Source organism: Erinaceus europaeus, chromosome 18, assembly GCF_950295315.1.
Source record: "Erinaceus europaeus chromosome 18, mEriEur2.1, whole genome shotgun sequence".
Lineage (NCBI taxonomy): Eukaryota > Metazoa > Chordata > Mammalia > Eulipotyphla > Erinaceidae > Erinaceus > Erinaceus europaeus.
In genome coordinates this window covers 7,936,852-7,957,140 of record NC_080179.1, presented here as the reverse complement: position 1 = coordinate 7,957,140, position 20,289 = coordinate 7,936,852, and the positions used below count along the sequence as shown (strand labels likewise).

The window sequence follows — 20,289 nt, the reverse complement described above, 5'->3', positions numbered from 1 at the left end:
AACAGAGTTATCCAAAAAGGTAGCATGTTGATGGTATGTTTATCCAAGAGAAGTGGATTATTACTTGTTGAATCTTTGGAAGCCATCCTATTTTTCTTGAATAGTTTCTGAATTTAGAAACCATATTATTTATCCAATGGTTCTTAACAAAATAATCAAAGACTAGAAATTGATAACACTTTTGAATGAACTCTCTTTTAGCCTTGCAACTAATTTTGAAAAAAAAATTTTTAAAATCAGTTCAGAGAAACAGCTTTATCTGGTGCAGTTCTCTCCTCATAAACTTCAGGATAGTCTGCATCTCTGTAGTCCGGCTATAGCAGAGTTGCCATTGCAGATGCGATAGTCAATACGCAGAAGTCCTGGGATCCCATGTCCACTTTCTGCCTTCACCTTTAGTGGGATCTAGATGAGCTTGCATTTGTGTGGAATCCTAAAAGCCTTCTCATGTACATGTACATCTCTGCTTATAATTCTGCTCAGTACATCTCTGGCTTTTGAGGAAATCGTGACTTTGTGACTCAGCCTTCATTGTCCTATGAATCCCCTTAGAATCATCTTGTTATTCAGTCCTGAGCCTGTGGGATAGAAGAAGCCAGCGTTTAAGAATAAAATGACATTCATTGTGAGACAGTAGCAGTCTTTTATTCACTCTCAAGTAGTTTCCCTGTAGTCTAATAGGAATTGATTTAATAAAACAGATAAAATGTAACATCTGTTCCTTCAAATACTTTCTTTTAAACTCGATCTCTTATTGTTAGCATAGCTTTCAGGCTCCAGTCTCCAAAGGTGTTCTATAACTAATTTCTTTCTGAAAAAATTTTTTATCTACTTTACATTAAAAGGAAAGATAAAAAGAAGGTGAAGAAGATAATGTAAAATATTTCCTTCTAGAAGAATAAACTCTTTTAAGAAACAGCATTTTTAGCAGATACTTGCTGGGAGTGATTTTGCAAACATTGTGTGTAAGGATATTCCATTAAGTATAAATAATAAAGCCAAGTGTCAAAGTGAGGTCTAGTTAAGGAAGTTTCAGAAATGTTCAGGAAATAAAAGTGACTAAAGCAAGACAGTTAGAAACAGTGATAGTAGTCTATGCCATAAGTCAGTCAGTAGGATGAGTAGGTCACCGGAAAGATACTTGTCTTAGTAAATACAAAGGACAAATGGGAAATTTAGAACTAAATTTAGAACTAAACTGATGGGAGTCCAGTCAGGTGGTATTGCAGTGGGTTTCTATCACCCGCCCAAGCTGGTTTCCATCCAGGAAGATCTACCTGCCTGCGAACAAGCCCTGGCCTTCTCAACTTACATTGAAAATGGATTCCAGAAGAATTTAAAGATGGGTGCTGTCTTTGTTGATCTCACAGCAGCCTATGACATGGTCTGGCACCGTGGTCTCCTAGTCAAGATCTCAAGATGCCTGCCTCCATGGGTGGCCAACACTATATCGTTTCTTCTCCAAAACAGAAGATTCCGGGTGCATCTGGGTGACAAGTCTAGCAGATGGAGACCTGTCTCAAGTGGCCTCCCCCAGGGCTCTGTTCTGGCTCCTACGCTATTTAATATTTACATCAATGACCTCCCAGAAACTTCTTCAAGGAAGTTCATCTATGCCGATGACATCTGCTGTGCAACTCAGGCATCCAAGTTCAACATCCTCGAGGAAACACTCACGAAAGACATGTCTCTGATATCTGATGACTGTAAAAAATGGCAACTAATCCCTAGCACTGCAAAAACGGTATCATCTGTTTTCCATCTACACCATGCCTCGGCCTCACGTGAGCTTAATGTGCAGCTTGGCGGTACGAGAATCCGGCATGAAGCCCAGCCAGTCTATCTTGGCGTTACTCTCGATCGCACCCTGTCATTTCACAAACATCTCATAAAAACTGCAGCAAAGGTGGGCGCGAGGAATCACATCATTGCAAGACTGGCCAGCTCCTCATGGGGCGCGAGCGCTGCCACACTGCGATCATCCTCTCTGGCATTATGCTATTCCACTGCAGAATACTGTGCCCCAGGATGGTTCCGTAGCCCCCATGTCCACTTGGTCGACTCCAAATCATATTCCTCCATGAGGATAATTTCTGGAACCATCCGTTCCACCCCGGTTCCATGGCTGCCAGTTCTTAGCAACATCGCCCCGCCAGATATTCGTCGGGATGCGGCATCATCTAAGTTCATTTCCCACGTCTGTGCTCGACCGGACCTGCCAATAGACGCGGATATCTTTGCCCACCCTGTCCAACGCTTGACGTCTCGTCACCCAATCTGGTCTCCTACGCCTACACTGAACTTCTCTGTTCCAGTCTCTTGGAAACAGAGTTGGCAGTCAGCTGAGGTCAAGAACAAACACCTCATCACAGACCCCTGCGAGTGTCAACCCGGCTTTGACCTAGCACGTTATGATCGGGCCCTCCTCAATCACTATCGAACAGGCCATGGCCGGTGCGCCGCTATGTTCCATCGCTGGGGAGCCAGAGACGACCCGAACTGCCCCTGAGGCTCCAGACAGACTATGACCCACAGAGTCAACGACTGCCACCTCTCCAGATTCAAAGGAGGTCTCGAAACTTTCCATCAGGCTCAACCTGACGCTGTTGACTGGCTACGGAGGAAGGGCAAACGCTAGAAGAAGAAGAAGCAGTGGGTTAAGCACATGTGGCGCAAAGCACTAGGACCAATGTAAGGATCCCAGTTCCAGCCCCTGGTTCCCCACCTGCAGGGGAGTCGCTTCTCTCCCCGTCTCTGTCTTCCCCTCCTCTGTCCATTTCTCTCTGTCCCATCCAACAATGACGACATCCATAGCAATAATAACTACAACAATAAAACAACAAAAGGGAATAAATAAATAAATAAATATTTTTAAAAAAATAGCGAAAAGCTGATATCATCCTGAATTATTCTAGAGCATGTAACTTATCAGAAAAACACTTTGTAGAAGTAATTTAAAACATAATCTTAGCCTGATTCTTTTTTTTATATCAGTCTCAGGCCAAAAGCTTTTTGTAGATGTATTATGTGGGAAGTCATTACAAAAATGATATTCTAGAAAAGTAGATTAGTTACGAAGAAAAATTCACATATGAGGGACACAGTTTGACATGAAGCTAAGCAACTGACCTTACATCTCACTGAATTCCTGTATAGAATCTTAGAGATCTATCCCAGAAATATTTACTTGGTAGATAAATAAGGGAATAGCTTATCCTTTTTTTAAAAAAAATATTTATTTATTAATGAGAAAGATAGGAGGTAGGAGAGAAAGAACCAGACATCACTCTGGTACATGTGCTGCCGGGGACTGAACTCTGGACCTCATGCTTGAGAGCCTAGTGCCTTAGCCACTGCGCCACCTCCTGGACCATGGGAATCTCTTATCCTTAAGTTCTTACTCTCCATGGTGGTAAAGGCTGAGCTTATATGGTATGGACTCCTTAAGTTTTGCATTGTATAGTACTGAATGGATTCTCAACAGGCCTTCATATTATTTGAACCCCTTTTGACAGAAAGGAAAGCATGTTTCATCCCAGACTGGAACAAAATGTAGACTACGGATTTTCTGAGGAAATGGAATCTGTCTGTTTTTTTTTTTTTTTTTTTTTCTAAAATAGAATAACTTGCTCATCTTTTCCTTACATCAAAATTTGACAGTAGCCAGGGAGGTAGCCTAGCAGTAAAATACAAATGGAGGGTCCTAAATTGAGTGCCCTGAACCACATATGCTCTGTTTCTTAATGATACCCTGGTGTGGTGTCTCTCTCTCTCTCTCTCTCTCTCTCTCTCTGTCTTTTTCCTTTCTTTTCTTGTTCTTTTTAATGAAATTATAACAAGATATAACCTGTATATTAGTCTGTGATTTTTAAATTCCTAGTGAAGCAACAGAAAAGATAAAATTTACCAAGTATTTTAAGTGCTAATTGCATAAAACTATTCTCTTTAAATATAGGAAATAATTGTATACTAGTAATGTACAGTGTGTTATATATTTGTACTTTACTTCAGTAGACTATAGCAAAAATATAAAATTAGTATGTAATTGCCACTAATGTTTTGCAATGATTATAAATAACAGCACATTGTGTTAAGAATAAAGTTGTACCTACATTCAGTTACTCAGTCTTCCCAATATGATTTTTAAAGTCTCTCCATTGTCTGCTTAATACTCTGAAAACGTTTGTCATAAATTCATAGTCCATATGTCCTCTGTTTTTTTATCCTATACCACCCATCTTTAATCACTATAGCCCTATAATATAATCTGAAGTCTGAAAGTGTGATTCCTCCTTGATCTTTCTTAGGATTGCTTTCGTGATTCTGGGTCAAGTAAACTTCTGTAACATTTCTTCTAGTCCTATAAAGATTTTATTGAGACTTTGATTGCTATTACATTAAATCTGTGTATTGCTCTAGGTAAATAGTTATTCTAATACTCACTCTGTAACCACAGCCATGGGGTATCTTTCCATTTTCTTGTGTATCTATTTATTTATTTTATTTTAGTGACTCACTTATCAGTGTAGAAGTCCTTTTTCTCCTTTATCAAAGTCACCCCTAGTTACCTAATTATTTGTATACTATTTAATGGGTTTAATTTCTGGATCTCTTTTTATCTTAGCTTGCTTCTTGTATAGAGAAAGGACACCAATTTTTGTATATTAATTTTATAACCAGTCACCTTGATTTAGTGTGTAATGATTTCTTGGCATCTTTACTGGATTCTTTTGGTTTTCCTATGATACTAACATATCACCTGCAAGTGATGGTAATTTTATTTCTTCTTTCTAATTTGAATCTTTTTAAAGTTCTTTATCTCCCCTAATTGCTATGGCTAAAACTTCAAGACTTATATGTAATGATAACCAGTGGATACCCTTGTCTTGTTCTGACTTAGGAGAGAAGCTTTCAGTTTTTCTATATTTAATATGATGTTGACTGTGGGTTTGTTGTGGGTAGCCTTTACTAAACTGATAAATCTTCTCCCAGCCCCTGTCTTTTTCACATCCTAATCATAAAGGTATGTTGAATTTTGTTGAACATTTTCTGTGCATCTAGTGAAATAACAGTGAAATAATGTGTGATTTTTCCTCCCAAATTTTCCTGTTGTTGATATTGTGGATTGCACTGAATTTTATCTATTGAAAAATCCCTTGTGTTCTTGGAATAAAATCCATTTAATCAGCATAGATTACACAATCTCTTCCCCTAAATTAAGATATTAAGATACTCCTTAGTGTTTTCTATGAAGCCAGCATTTCTATGACACCAACATTTAGTGGAGATATTATATGATAGAGAAAGAAAATTATAGGCCAGTATACCTGATAAATATAATTGTTAAGACCCTAACAAAATCTTAGCAAACTTGGTTCAACACTGTGCTTTTCTCTTTCCGGTTATTTACTGAGGATGGGGGAGCCAGAGAATGTACTTATCGGTCTGACAAATGCAGTGCAAGGGTTCTTACTAGGTGTCATATGTGTATAAATCTTATATTCTTATATCATTGAATAACCTTGTCCCCTGCCTAAGCATGATATTTCTTTTTCTGATTTTTTCAAGGATATAGAAATCTAAAGCCAGTAGCCTAAATAAGAGTTTGTTTTGCCCTACACATTCATGTAAAACTTCCTACATTTCTCTTTATTTTAAAATTTAATAATAAGTATATTATTTATTTTGATTTTTGACTACTAGTAGATTATAGGATTGTAAGATTATAGTCATAAGATTCCACACCGCATCCACCTCCAAAGTTCTGTATTTCTTTTTAATAATCATTTATTTTATTTAATCAGTTGACTGGGGGAAATGATCTAGTGCTAGCATCATTATTGCCGCATACATCCAGTTCATCTTCCTGTGAAGGGTGTTAGCACATCACACCTCTCACTGACTTACTGGCTTTCTCTACCAAGGAAACTGAGTGGCCAGCCCCTCCAGTCCTGTAGCCTGCATTACCCCTTCAAAGTTCTTTGATCTGCTGTAAAAGACCACAGTTAGCTAATGCTTCACCCTGCGTTTTTGTTTTCTTCATTTCTGAAGTCCCTTACAAGTCAGTATCTCTGGTATGTTTCCTTCGCTTTCTTATTCCACTCTGCTCTGTGTTCTGTCATCTTCAGCATCATTCATAATGAAGTGGAAGGAGGGATACAGGAGGCGCTGGGGCAGGTGCTCCCAATGACAGCCGATTTTAATATCAATATAATTTACAGATGTAACAATTGCAAAATATGTGACTTATTTCTCTTGAAGTATGCAGTTCTTCCAGTTTACTAATATGCTCTAAAGTCCTGAACTCTGGCTGTAGAATTGAAAGATTTAGTGGCCAGGTGGTGGAACACCTGCTTGAGCACACATCTTAGAGTGCACAAGGACCCAGGTTCAAGTCCTGAGTTCCCATCTGCTGGGGAGACGCTTCCTACGTGGTCAGGTAGTGTTGCAGCTATCTTTCTGTCTCTATCCCTTTCTTATCTCCCCTTTCCCTCTCTATTTCTGGCTGCCTCCATCCAATAATAAATAAAAAGATAATAAAATTGAAATTATCAGGCAATATAGTAAAGTGTCAGGCTACAAAATTAATATACAAAAGTCAGTGGCATTTCTTTCTGAAAACACTAAGTCATATTTTTAATAATTTAGAGAAAAAGAGTATGCTGAGTATGAACAATCTTATTTGTGTTTACCACATAGCAATGCATTATTGTATTCTTGTAATATAACTATAATTATAAACATTTTTGAATGTGACGAATAACTAAATTCTTCCTGAAAATATAAATTGCAGTAAAGTAAAACAAAGACAGGTAAGACTTAAATTTGGGCAAAACTAGTTTGCATTTGTGGTTATCTGAATGTGCTGATAGGATATTTGATGATAGTAAGACAATGACTACGGCTTATAGTTTTGTTTTTATTATATTAAACTCACTGCTTTTTCCCAGTGGGATATAAACATAATAAAAGACAAAGGATCAGACTATTTGAGTTCAAATATGGGCTGCATATTTATTTATTCTACAACCATAAGCTAGTTAATAAACTCTTTAGTGCTTTTACACTGCATATATAAATAAGGAAATGTCCAGAATACACAATCTCTATAGTTTTAATCAACATCATAAGAATTCTATATTATTACTAAATTAATTCTATATTAAATAAGCATTGAATAAATAGGAGGCATTCTTTTAAAATTTGTCTTTCTCTTATATCTAGCTTAGGTTAATAATTTTGAGGAATAAAATTTATCTAAATTACATAAATTTTTTTTACTCAAAATTTTCCTATTTTAGTGGGAAGAATAGCTATGAAACAATCATTGCTCCTCTAGAAGAATATCAGTCTTTGGAAGAAAGATATATGCACCATAATAAGAAATAACTAGATATTGAGAGAGAACAAATTGCTTAGCTTTTATTATAATTAGCTGGAAGAATTAACTAGTTTGTAAAGAAACTGCCGTTCAAGAATAGTATTTTGAGAGATAATTTAACTTTGAACTGGAAACAATTGCCATTTTAATGGGACTCATATTGATAGGGATTTTATCTCTACTTCACACACTTAAGCCATGAAATCATAATACTTAAGTATCGCTTCATTTTCATTGACTCATCTACAAATAGTATTTTGAAAATTTTGTAAAATATGTGTAGTAGTTTAGATCTGAAACTTTTTCATTTTTTAAAAACTAACATCATAATAAACAGCTTAAAAATAATAAAACACTATTGGGGAATAATTAAGTATGCTGGAATTGGTAACTTATTTAAATTCACAGTAACAATAAACAGCTATACAATTTTTCATTATTTTCCTTTTGCTGTATAATTTATAAAATTAGGAAAAAAAATTAAAGAAGGATTATTGCTTTAAAGGGAGAAAACAAGTTATCTATTTATAGACTTAGGCAAATGTGATTGTATGACTGGTTATTAGATGATACATGTACAGAGAATGGTGAGAATAATGTCAGTAACTTAGAGAAGCCTGGATGGCATCTCTTCATCCTCATACCTGAGAGGGTTTTATACATAAAATGGCTGACTAGGCATCCAGGAAGTTGAACTCACTAGTGGATATCTCGCCATGTGTCTGACCCAGGCTTCAACCTCAACATCTCATGGGAACTTTCATCACAGTGCACTGCACAAATTCCAGTGGTTTGGTAATTTCCCTCTCTCTCTAAATGAAAAAAAAAAAAAAAACTCAGAAAGAGGAATAACATCCATGTGTGAAGGTTAGACGCTTTATAAACACAGGCACATGCGGACACACACACACACACACACACACACACACACACGGAGTGATGAGTGTGCAGGTTCAGTTTAATTGAGTTCAATATGATATAGTCTCTGTATTGAAAAATCAATATTCTATGAGAGGGATTGAAGTGTAGGACTTCCTCATACCAGCATTTCAGTGAAAGACTTGGATGATGTTCCAAAATGTAAAATACATTTATATCTGCCATAGTTAACATTTAAGGAGGCATTTATTTTTTTTTAAGATTTATGTTCACTTGGTTGAGCTCATAGTGTCTGCCTGCAAGCCGAAAACGTCATGAGTAGCAAAGCAATGATGCAGGTCTCTCTCTCTCTCTCTCTCTCTTTCTCTATCTTTCTATCATCTCATCTTTCCCTCTCAATTTCTCTATTTACCTCTCTCTTTCATTATATATATATATATATATATATATATATATATATATATATATACAATAAAATAACAATAAGATATTTATAAGGTTTGCTTATATGAGAGAAGGAAAGTACCACTCTAACACATGCATTGCAGCCTCACATATGAACCCCCCCCACTGAATTGCTGATCCTCTTCCTTACCCAAGAAAGTAAATTTAAACTTGTTAAAACTTAAAGTCCTAAGTATGCTTTCCCATTTTTTCATTTCATAAGGGAAAGCTAGTGGTAACTGAGACCATCTTGAGAATTGGATTATATAGGCATCTTCACTGTAAAGCTGATGAGACATTTCTTGGTACTCAGTTCAGTTAAATACTTTGTAGATACGTCTTTCTGTTTTAACAGTGGTGACATTTTTTAAAGTTCAGACTAAATTGATATGGACCATTTGTAAAGTGAAATCTTATTGGAATTAAATGAATGATATCTACTACAACAGTGTTTAAGAAACACAAATACCAAATGAATTTACATAATGTATACATCCACACAGAATGCACAGGTTTGGTATTGTTGAGAATTTAGAAGTTTTATGCTAAGCCATTTCCAGAAGTTGTCAGTTGACTGAACAACCTATATAGCTTCCGTTATTTCCTATTGTAACTTTCTATTTCCTATTGTAACTTTCTGTTATTTCCTATTGTAACTTTCCTATTTCCTATTGTAACTTTCCTATTTCCTATTGTAACTTTCTATTTTAACTCATCTATTCTGTACTAACATAACAGAAACTTTTCATGCCAGAACTTACAATATTTTCATGCTTTTCTTCTCCATAATTCTGCTCTTCTTTCAATCATTTGTTTTCTTTTTTTGTTAATCTTTCATTTCCTTTAATGCATGCATTGCTCTAATTTAGTATTTGCTTTATTTTCCCTGTTATGTTCTAATTGTAATGTTTATACTAATGCTGGCAGCTCTCTGAACAAAGTAAGCTAAGGAGAAAACTGATTGCTTCCTTCTTTCTAATTTCATTTCTTAGGACTATGCTGAGAAGAAGAACACCATAGCAAAAGCTCTGGAAGATCTGAAGGCCAATTTTTACTGTGAACTATGTGACAAACAGTACTATAAACATCAGGAGTTTGACAATCACATTAATTCCTATGACCATGCTCACAAACAGGTAAGAAAAAAACAGGCGTCTCCCTAAATTTGTCGTTTTTAAAATTATTTTCTAGGATTTTATTTATGTAGGCAGTATGAATATGGCTTTCTTTCTTATTAAATTATTTTAATCATACCATTCTGGGATGGTGCTTTGATGACTTACAGCAAAAACACTTTTTAAGAAACATCAGGGGAGTCGGGTGGTAGCGCATCGGATTAAGTGCAGGTGGCACAAAGCACAAGGACCGGCATAAGGATCCCGGTTCGAGCTCCCGGCTTCCCACCTGCAGGGGAGTCGCTTCACAGGCGGTGAAGCAGGTCTGCAAGTGTCTGTCTTTCTCTCCCCTTCTCTGTCTTCCCCTCCTCTCTCCATTTCTCTCTGTCCTATCCAACAATGACGACATCAATAACAACAATAATGACTACAATAATAAAATAACAAGGGCAACAAAAGGGGATAAATAAATTTTAAAAAAAGAACATCAGGAGGGTCGGGCAGTAGTGCAATGGGTGAAGAGCACATGGTGTGAAGCACAAGGACCAGCATGAGGATCCCGTGCAATGGGTGAAGAGCACATGGTGTGAAGCACGAGGACCAACATAAGGATCCCGTGTTAAGCCCCCAGCTCCCCACCTGAAGGGGGGGTCGCTTCATGGGCGGTGAAGCAGGTCTGCAGGTCTGTCTCCCCTCCTCTCTAGATTTCTCTCTATCCTATCTGACAATAATAACACCAATGACAACAATAAGAATAATGACAACAACAAGGGTAACAAGGGCAACAAAATGGGGAAAGTGGCCTACAGGAGCTGTGGATTCATAGTGCAGGCACCAAGTCCCAGCAATAACCCTAGAGACAGAAACAAAAAGAAAGAAAGAGAGAGAGAGAGAGAGAGAGAGAGAGGAAAGAAACATCAAAAGTAAATTTGAGTCACCTAGGTGTCACGGTAGGTAAAATGTTGGACTACAACAAACATGACATCACAAGTTGGATCTACCTCTTTCTCCTAAATAAATAAATCATTTATATATATATATATATATATATATATATATATATATATATGTACCAAGTGTGAGTGTGAAAATACTCCTGATGTCTAATATTTTTTAAAAACAATGTTAAGTCACTAATAAAAATACATTTAGATAATAATAAGTGGCTACCTAAAATGCAAATGCGAAACGAAAACTTTTCACAAAAAAAATTAGTTGGCATCTAGTGATTGATAATATTTGAAAATTATATTCTGTGTGTTATTGTACTTCAAAAAGTTAGAAAATTTAATAACTTCTAAATATCTTAACGATTAAGAATGTATTTTTATAGTTCTTTCTAGAAAATAGTAACCATTCAAGCTACTATAAAAGAAAAAAGTGGCATGGTAAGAAATAATTTAGTCATGGTAAATTAAAATCCAGTACAAAACTATTGGTTAGGGGAGTCGGGCTGTAGCGCAGCGGGTTAAGCGCAGGTGGCGCAAAGCACAAGGACCGGCATAAGGATCCCGGTTCAAACCCCGGCTCCCCACCTGCAGGGGAGTCGCTTCACAGGCGGTGAAGCAGGTCTGCAGGTGTCTGTCTTTCTCTCCTCCTCTCTGTCTTCCCCTCCTCTCTCCATTTCTCTCTGTCCTATCCAACAATGACAACAACAATAATAACTACAACAATAAAGCAACAAGGGCAACAAAAGGGAATAAATAAATTAAATAAATATAAAAAAACAAAAAAAAACTATTGGTTAGGTAAATATAAAGTCCATGTAAGGTTTAGTTTATTTGGATACTTTTTTACATTTTCTGATCAATCTTAAATAAAAAGGTAGATTTTTTTACACAGTGTGGAAAGTGCAAAATAATGTCAAAAATGAAGTTAATGATAGACCCTATTTTCTTATATGATTTAAGTTCAACAGTGCAACAATCTTATGTTGTTTAGTTAATTGATATGACATTGAAGTTTCAGTTGCCAACTTGTGATTTTTTTCATTTCTAGCCAGTAAGAATAGCACCCACAAATAATATGTCTTATCGATAGGGGACGTCTCTTAACCATTGAACTTGCACTAGTTTTCTGTGAACATTGGGCTTATTAGCATGGGAACGAAATAGGTGGAAGTGATCATAATAAGCGCATAGGAACCAAGCATCACTTATGTTTAGTAACTACCTGATGACTCTACCTCTCTTGGAAGTAATTTCTCTCCTCTTTCCTTCTATGCTAGAGATGTAGAGAAGTCAAGCGTAGGAGAAGGGAGAGAGAGAGAGTAATAGAGACCCTCTCCTAGCACAGCTTCACTGCTTGTAGAACATCCCCTGCAGGTGGGGACAAGGAGTTTGAACCCAGGTCCTTGTGCATGGTAATGTGTATGCTTTACTGGGTGCTGCACCACCGGACCCTGATGGATATAGCCTTAATTGATTGGTTTAATCTGATGCAGTATTTCATTACTTGATAATATTTGGTATCTATAGAATCAGTCTGCCTCACCCCTGTACAATAATGGCATGTCTTTAATAGTTTTTTAAATTTTTTAATAATATTTATTTCCTTTTGTTGCCCTTGTTGTTTTATTGTTATAGTTGTTATTGCTGTTGTTATTGATGTCATTGTTATTGGATAGGACAGAGAGAAATGGAGAGAGGAGGGGATGACAGAGAGGGGGAGAGAAAGACAGACACCTGCAGACCTGCTTCACCGCCTGTGAAGTGACTCCCCTGCAGGTGGGAAGCTGGGGGCTCGAACTGGGATCCTTACTCCCTGTGCTTTGTACCATGTGCGTTTAACCCGCTGCACTACTCCTGTAATAGTGTTTTATAAAGAAATGTCTCACTTTTCTGAGCTACAACCTCACCCATGAAAAGTTATCTATACTTCTAACACGCGATCCCCAAAACTCGGCCACTCTGAGGGAAATAAGGACACAATTGCAGACAGCTTTTATTTGTATCGCCTGAGAGTTAAATGGAAGTAAGAGAAGAAAACCTGTCTACTCCCTGATTATGGTTGGAAATATGACCTGAACATGTAACCCTGTAGTGTGTCAAAATGTACTGAAAAGCTGAGAAAACTGACTTTCAAAAAGAGAGAACAAAACAAATGCATGATGAATGAAACATAAATGACCCAGTGACCTCTGCAAGAGAGTTAGTAAAGAGATAACAGCTTTGATTTTGAATGGCTTTCAGATAAACAGTCTTTCCAATATCTTATCTGTAATTCTTATTCTTAGATTCGGAAGGGTACTTCTGCTTGATACTAAAATCTGCACTAAATGGAGAAAAAAAATTCTAGTTTATTCATTTAGCTATTTGTATTACAGAGAGAGAGAGGTCAGAGGATGATCTGACCATTTTATATGATGCCAGGGACTGAATCCAGGGCTTCAAATATGCATGAGGGGCTCCACCGATGAGTCCACTCCTAGGCCCCCAAATCCAGTTTAATACTTATTATTCACAATAATAAAAGGAAAACCTTTTTCTAGTCTGTGAGAAGAGAAAAACCACATCTTTCTTGGCCTTCTATAGAAAACAACTACACAAGAAACAGATACACACAAAGTTCCTATGACCAAAATCTCATTTTCAGACCAGAAGCCCTTCTTGAATGGAACTTTAAAAAAGGACAAAAAGACCTTTTTTTTAAAAAAAAAAAAAAAAAACTATCTTCTCACTAATTATTGGTATTTTTATTAGTGATTTAATAATTATCAAGAAGATAACAAGATAGTGGGATAAGAGGGGTGCAGTTCCATACACTTCCCGCCACCAGAGTTCTGAATCCCAACCCCTCCATAGTAGCTTCCCTGGAGTATGAACCAAAGATCTTTATGGGGTGCAGAAGGTGGAAGGTCTGGCTTCTGGAATTGCTTCTCCACTGAACATGGGTGTTGGCAGGTGGATCCATACCCCCAGCCTGCTTCTATCTTTCCCTAGTGGGTCAAGGTTCAGGAGAGGTGGGGCTCCAGGGCACATTGGTGATGTAGGTCATCTGCTTGGGGAATTCACATTGGCATCATGGTAGCATCTGTAACTTGGTGGCTGAAAAGCCTTATGGCATAAAGCAGAACTGTTTAGTATTCAGGAACCTAAAGCAAAGAAAATAGCAGATGAGATTTGGGGTTTTCATGTTGGAAGAAGCTAGGAAGTCTATTTTAGATCTATCCCAAGGGGACCATGACTTTACTAATTTTGCCTAACTGAGCCCGACAGCTAACATGCAGGTAGGCTAAAAGACCTGTTACATTCACTCCCACATATCTGATGCAGGGGTCGGATTCTAATGACCACTGGCTGGAAGGACCAAGGGAGAACACTGGTAGAATGAATTCTAAAACTTTCATCGACCTGCTTTGGGTAGAACAAAGAAAAGGCCACTTAACTCATTTATTCATTATTAAGGGTCATAAAGGCACATTTATGTACTTTGGATAGTACTTAGTAAATTGTAGGACCTGAATATCAAATTAATTTTTGATTAATACTTGCAATTTTAATAAAAAATAATCTTTGTATCTTTTATCTTGGAATGTTTGGTACACAGCTTCCCTTAGAGACTGCCTTTATTTAAGCCTCCTACTAGAGAAAATTTAGTTTTGTTTCAAAAAGGCTAAGACAGTTAAAAACACAGGGAGGTAGTTTAACATAAGAGCTTGTTATGCCTGCCTCACATATCCTTGCAAGTCTGTGTTTTGACAGGATGTGTGTTACATTTGAACTCTAAGCTTCAAAGAAAAACCCTGTTTTATCTCTAGCTAACTTCAAAATCTGAAGCCCTCTTGTCATTTGTACTTGCTAGCAGAGAGTTAAAAAGAGGAAGAGGATTTGTTTCTGAATGTTTTGGTAATGGAGATCTCAAAAGGCACAGGACTTTAACCCTCTAAAGACAAGATTTGTTTCTTATTCTTCGAAGTGCTTCTTATGCATAGAACAATTTAACCTCAATGTAGTTTGGATGTATATTGCCACATAGTCTTACAATCAGAATTATTATAGACCAACATATTCAGAAATGTGTTAGAGGTTGCACAATCATCAGGGTGGCTCAATACATTTCCTTATCCACGGCACAGAATTTTAATTGAATTGCTGAAGGATTATAGGACACACATGAAATTATCGGTGTCTACACTTTAGGATATCTAAACAGTCCAGTGTAATATAAGACTGGGCCTATGTATAGCCATCAGAAAATGCATTTAATCCTGAAATCCACATTTTCTGAGTGATACATATAAAAATGGAATTAAGATAGTGTCTGGTCAAGTTAAATCATTCTGAATTCCAGCTACTGAAATTTTTTAAAATAATCAAAGTGGGGAATTCAGCATCGGGTAAAACAAAATCAACAACAACAACAACAACAACAAAGAAAAAACAGATTTTTCACAACACGCTGTAACCTGTTCAACTACCCTTAAACTAAAACTACTCTGTTTCTATCCTCTCACCTGGCAGTGTGTGGGCAATTCAGAGTTATTTTCACTGTGCGAAATTTGTCACATGGATGCTATGAAGAGATAGAAAAGGGAATCATTGTCTGATTGCTGCTGAGCCTCAAACATTTTGAATTTTATTTTAGTGCCTTCAGTGTGGCTGATATAGCTCCCAAAAGACACCAAAGTGACCTTCACCCAGCAAGTCAGGATTCAGAGCTTTGCAGCATGCTGATTGGTTCTGCTCCAGAGGCAGTCATGGTCAGGCTGGGTTGTTGGAATTTACTGATCCTGTAGGGACTTTACTGCTCTAGAAAGGGAGCAGCTAGATTCTCAGATTTGAACATTGCCTAATGATTTCACATTCTGTTCAGTAATCTGATTCTTGATAAAGAAATCACTTTGAGTTAGCAGATAGAAATTTCCATCTGCAAAATAACACTTAGAGGTTAAGAAGGAAGTATGAGATACACAATTCAAATTATGTCACATATCTTCCTTGGAACTTTTCATGTGGTATGTACTTCAATCTATTTATCCTCTTTTTTTTTTTAAAGCTCATTCTGAGGATCAGAGTAAGGAAAAAAAAAATACACTTTGTACCTGGTGATTCTTCCCTGCTCCCATCAAGATAGTTAGTCCTCAAAGAGTGAACATATACTCTATCTAGTTCTGGAAATGTACTGTTTAGTAGTTTATAATCAAAGTCACGATATGAGTGTAAGTCAGGAATATAAATATAGATAATATGTATAATCATATATATATATACATGATTATAACTGTATTTTATCTAGACTTCAAGGGGACTAAAGCAAAGCTGTGTGTTCTGAGAAATTAAAGAAGTTGACTTAATAGTGTAGACCACTCATAGTTTTCTCTCACAAGCCAAGCAACTTTAAAATAACCATGTCTTGCATATAACAGCCATTTTTTTATTTTATAAAAGGTTAAGTTCTATTCATTTTCTCACCAATGTATTATAAGCATTTAATATAATCACTTCCTTATAAAGTATGCAAAAGTAATCACTGAGGTTTTTTTTTTGCACTTTCTATTTTCAAATCTTCCTCCTTTTAATTTGAATGTGTGATCTACATGAGAATAGTACATTTTCTCTAATAATGATATTTTTATAAGTAGTAGAGGTTTACTTTTTAACATCTCCTTGACTATATTATTTGTGTCACCATGACTTTGCCTTGAGTTCTCAGCAGTATTCAAATTCCTTTCCCCTAATGTATATAAAAACGTCTAATAATGGCAATTTTGAAATAGTTGATGTTATATAAAAATCATTCTACATAGACTTTACCTTGGAGCACATTCAGATGCCAATTCTTAACCTTCAATTGTTATAGAGATCACATGAAAATTTATAATGAAAATTTTCTTGAGAAGTGAAGTGGAATTTCAAAAAAAAAAAACTATTCCTAAGTTTTGTCTTCACCTCATATGCTATTTCTTATCTGTTGTTAACTTGTTGAAAATCAAATGCATCATATATATATATATATATGATCAAATATGTATCAAATATATATATATGTCCCTCAGGTAATTCATGCAGTATCCATATCAGAATACGGTCTCCTGTTTCTTTAAACCCACTTCAGTAAGTAACTCAAGTTACTTCAGTAACTTGCCTTTTGAAATACCCTGCACATCATGAGTCACTGGTTTCTAAGTCCTTGGTATGTATCCTGAGCATAAACATCTATTGCCCAGATTAGAGTATAAAACTTTTCAAAAATTCAACCTCTGCTGTTGGTTTCAAGAAGTGAGAGGGCTGGAGTGGGTAGAATGGATAAAGGGGGGTCATTGGATAATGACGGATGGTAACTAGGCTTTTGATGTCAGACCTTTGGCACCATGGTGTAAGTAAGTTATGGCTTGTGAAGCCACACTACTGAATTTTATACATTGTTATAAAACAATATTACTCCAAATTGAAAAAAAAATAATAATGAATTCATCTTACCTTTAAAACATGGTTTTTAAGTTTTAGTAGTACCATGCAAGAATCATGGAGTTCAGAACTTCTTTTACAGATAAATTTGTGAAAGAATGAACAAATTAACAGTCCATTTATAAAAGACGTCAATGTTGCAATTATTAGGAGTTCAGGGAATTTATGTAGTTTGCTTGTTACTGGAGAGCTATTAACACAAAAATGCCAGAAAACTAGAGTGAAGCTGAGTTTCTCAAGATAAACATATTAGAACTTATCCTGTGTCTGAAGCTAAAATGTAGAGTTCCTTAAATTTGCATGATTTGCTGTTTTTCACCTTTTTACTTAATATTACTATACATAAAATTTTATCTGTACTGTCGACATTATGTATGATCATTCCAACATCAGAAAACAGAACCTATATTTGTGTACCACAAGAAATGAATATTTTACTAATTTTATTCATATATGTGCATATTTAGATAGTTATTCTAAATTTTAAATCAGAATTAAAATACTTCTGTATTCTACAGCATTCACATTAATATTATTATTTTTATTTTCCAACTTTTAACAGTTTAGGTAATAATCATTTTGGTGAAATCATAACATTCCTGCAAATACCCTCTTTATTATTTTTTGAGCAATAATTCACATTACTTTTTTCAATATTTTAGGGAGGTCCTTGCATGGAGTCAGGACACAGGGTGGTGATAAGTCAAATTAAAACTTATTTCATAATCTCAAATTTCACTCTCTGAGATTTGAAGAACCAATATAAAGTGTTGAAATTATATTATTTTTTCAATTTTATAAAACATATGTAACTTAAATTGACAGTAAAATACTAACTTCACAGAAATAATTTTAAAATGGTCAGCCATGTAAAATTTCCCTTAAGAAAATCATTTTTTTCATACTCAAAAGAAATATCCATTTGTTCAATATGGCAGGATTCATTTGATATTATTTTAATTACAAATTATATATTATTTTATAGAAATTATATTTTAAATGCGTACTAAAATTTTATATATTGACATATATAAATCTTTAACATTTATATATAGGTTTTGATATATATTATTGTATATGTACAAATAAGCCTTTGTGTAACAATTATTAAAACCATTGTAACTGTTATTTAATATTACTTCCTGTTTAGTTGTGTGCCTCTGTAACTACAGTAAATACATCATACGAAGAGGCACAATTGATATGATACATTCAATTAAAAATATGTGAATGTATTAATTTAAAGATTAATTTTGTCACACAGTGATAAAATTGCAACAGCTTTTTGCAAGCGACTCTACAAAAGTTTATTACTATATAAAACAATATTATCCTTATTCTGTCTTAAATTTTAACCCAGTGTATTTGTAGCAATTTGGAAAATGTTGACTTATATACTTAAGGCAGGGCAGCTATTTGTATCTATAAGATAAACAAGGATATTAATGGAAACATAGTTGAAATCAATTTATTTATATCCCCCAAGGCAACTAAAGGTAAAGTTCAGATCATGAGCATAATGTTTTCCAAGCAAGGGAACTTGATTGATGTCACAAAATCTGCTAACAAAATCCTCTATACTATATTAAAAACTTTTCTCCATAGACTGGTGAAGATTTTTAACATAAAAACATGTCACAGAATTGTTGCAAATGTGTGCTTCAAGCTCAAGTGTCATGTCTAATAAAAAGGAGAATTGCTAGGGGAAAGGTGATGTCTCACCCCAGAGAGCTCCCACCTCTTGCAGGAAGATCTTTGAGATGCGGCTCTCATGGCAGCACCAGAGGAATGCTAAGATGTTTCTCTTTTCTCAGGGACAGCACAGGGGAATGCTGAGATGTTTCTTTTCTCTTGTGTCTGTCTCTCTGTATGTCTAGCTCTTGCTTAAAAACAAAAATCAATAAAAATAAATTAATAATTGTCCCAAGGCTGTAGTGTCATGTATTCATGAAACCTCAATGCAGAATCTAAAAAAAAAAAAAAAAGTAGAAATGCTAAGTATTATCTGCAACTTTTTTTTCACCCCAGTTATTTCTGTGGACTATAAAAGCACTGTCATGGAGCCCAAAAGAAATATTGTCATCATCAGTATCGCAATTTAAATGTGACTCAAATAAGGGGAAAAAATCACATTAGTCAGAAAGTGTTAAAATAAGAGGTTTTAAACAATATAGGGCGTCAGTACAGGTTAATAAATAATTCAAATGTTTCCCTTTGATAGAACATCTGGTGCCACCAGGATTATTTCTAGGACTCAGTGCCTGCACAATGACTCTACCACTCCCAGTGGCAATTTCTTTTTTCTCTTACTTATCCTCTTTCTTTCTTTCTTTCTTTCTTTCTTTCTTTCTTTCTTTCTTTCTTTCTTTCTTCCTTTCTTTCTTTCTTTCTTTCTCTCTCTCTTTCCTTCTTCCTCTTCCTTTCTTCCTTTCTTCCTTCCTCCCTTCCTTTCTTTTTATCTCTTTCTTTCTTTCCTTTTTGATAGACACAGAGAGAAATTGAGGGGGAAATGAAGAGCTAGGGAGAGAGAGAAAGACACCTGGAACACTGCTTCACAACTCATGAAGCTCCCCTTCTGCATGTGGGGACCAGGGACGTGACCCTGGGTTCTTGAACATGCAGTATGTGTGCTCTACTGGGTGCAGCACTATCCAGCTCCTTTCATTGAACTTAATGAATTTAGTGAGTGAAGCAGAGACCAGCAATCCAAGAGGTGACTCAGCAGTTATGTGCCCAACTTACAAGCATGAGGACTTGATTTTGATTCCGGGCACTGAATGTGCCAAAGTGATGCTCTGGCTTTTTCTCTTTCCACGCCTTTGTCTCTCACTGATAAACAATTATTTTTTTCAAGAGAAAAATCAGGAACTCAATATGTGCTTAGATATTATATCTATCAAATTGATAGAGAAACATTAAGGATTAGGGCTATTGTTTTTGGATAAGCAAGTAAGTGAATATATGTCTGCTTAGGTGGCAGAACATTATTACCTTATCAATGTATTTTATTGAGGTGCTATCACTTTATATGTTTGCTATGTTTTGAGATAGGATTCTTTTT

General features: G+C 35.8%; 1 protein-coding gene across 2 annotated transcripts in view; it reads left to right on the top strand.

Moving 5' to 3' along the window:
• Nucleotides 1–20,289, top strand: part of ZNF804A (zinc finger protein 804A) — a 238,366-nt gene that overhangs the window by 190,745 nt on the left and 27,332 nt on the right. For both annotated transcript variants that reach the window (XM_060177613.1, XM_060177612.1), the window contains exon 2: nt 9,697–9,840. Coding sequence is in view for 1 of the 2 variants with exons in the window: in XM_060177612.1 (XP_060033595.1) it covers nt 9,697–9,840 (144 nt within the window). In the remaining variant the exon portion in view is untranslated. The remainder of the gene's footprint in view (nt 1–9,696; nt 9,841–20,289) is intronic.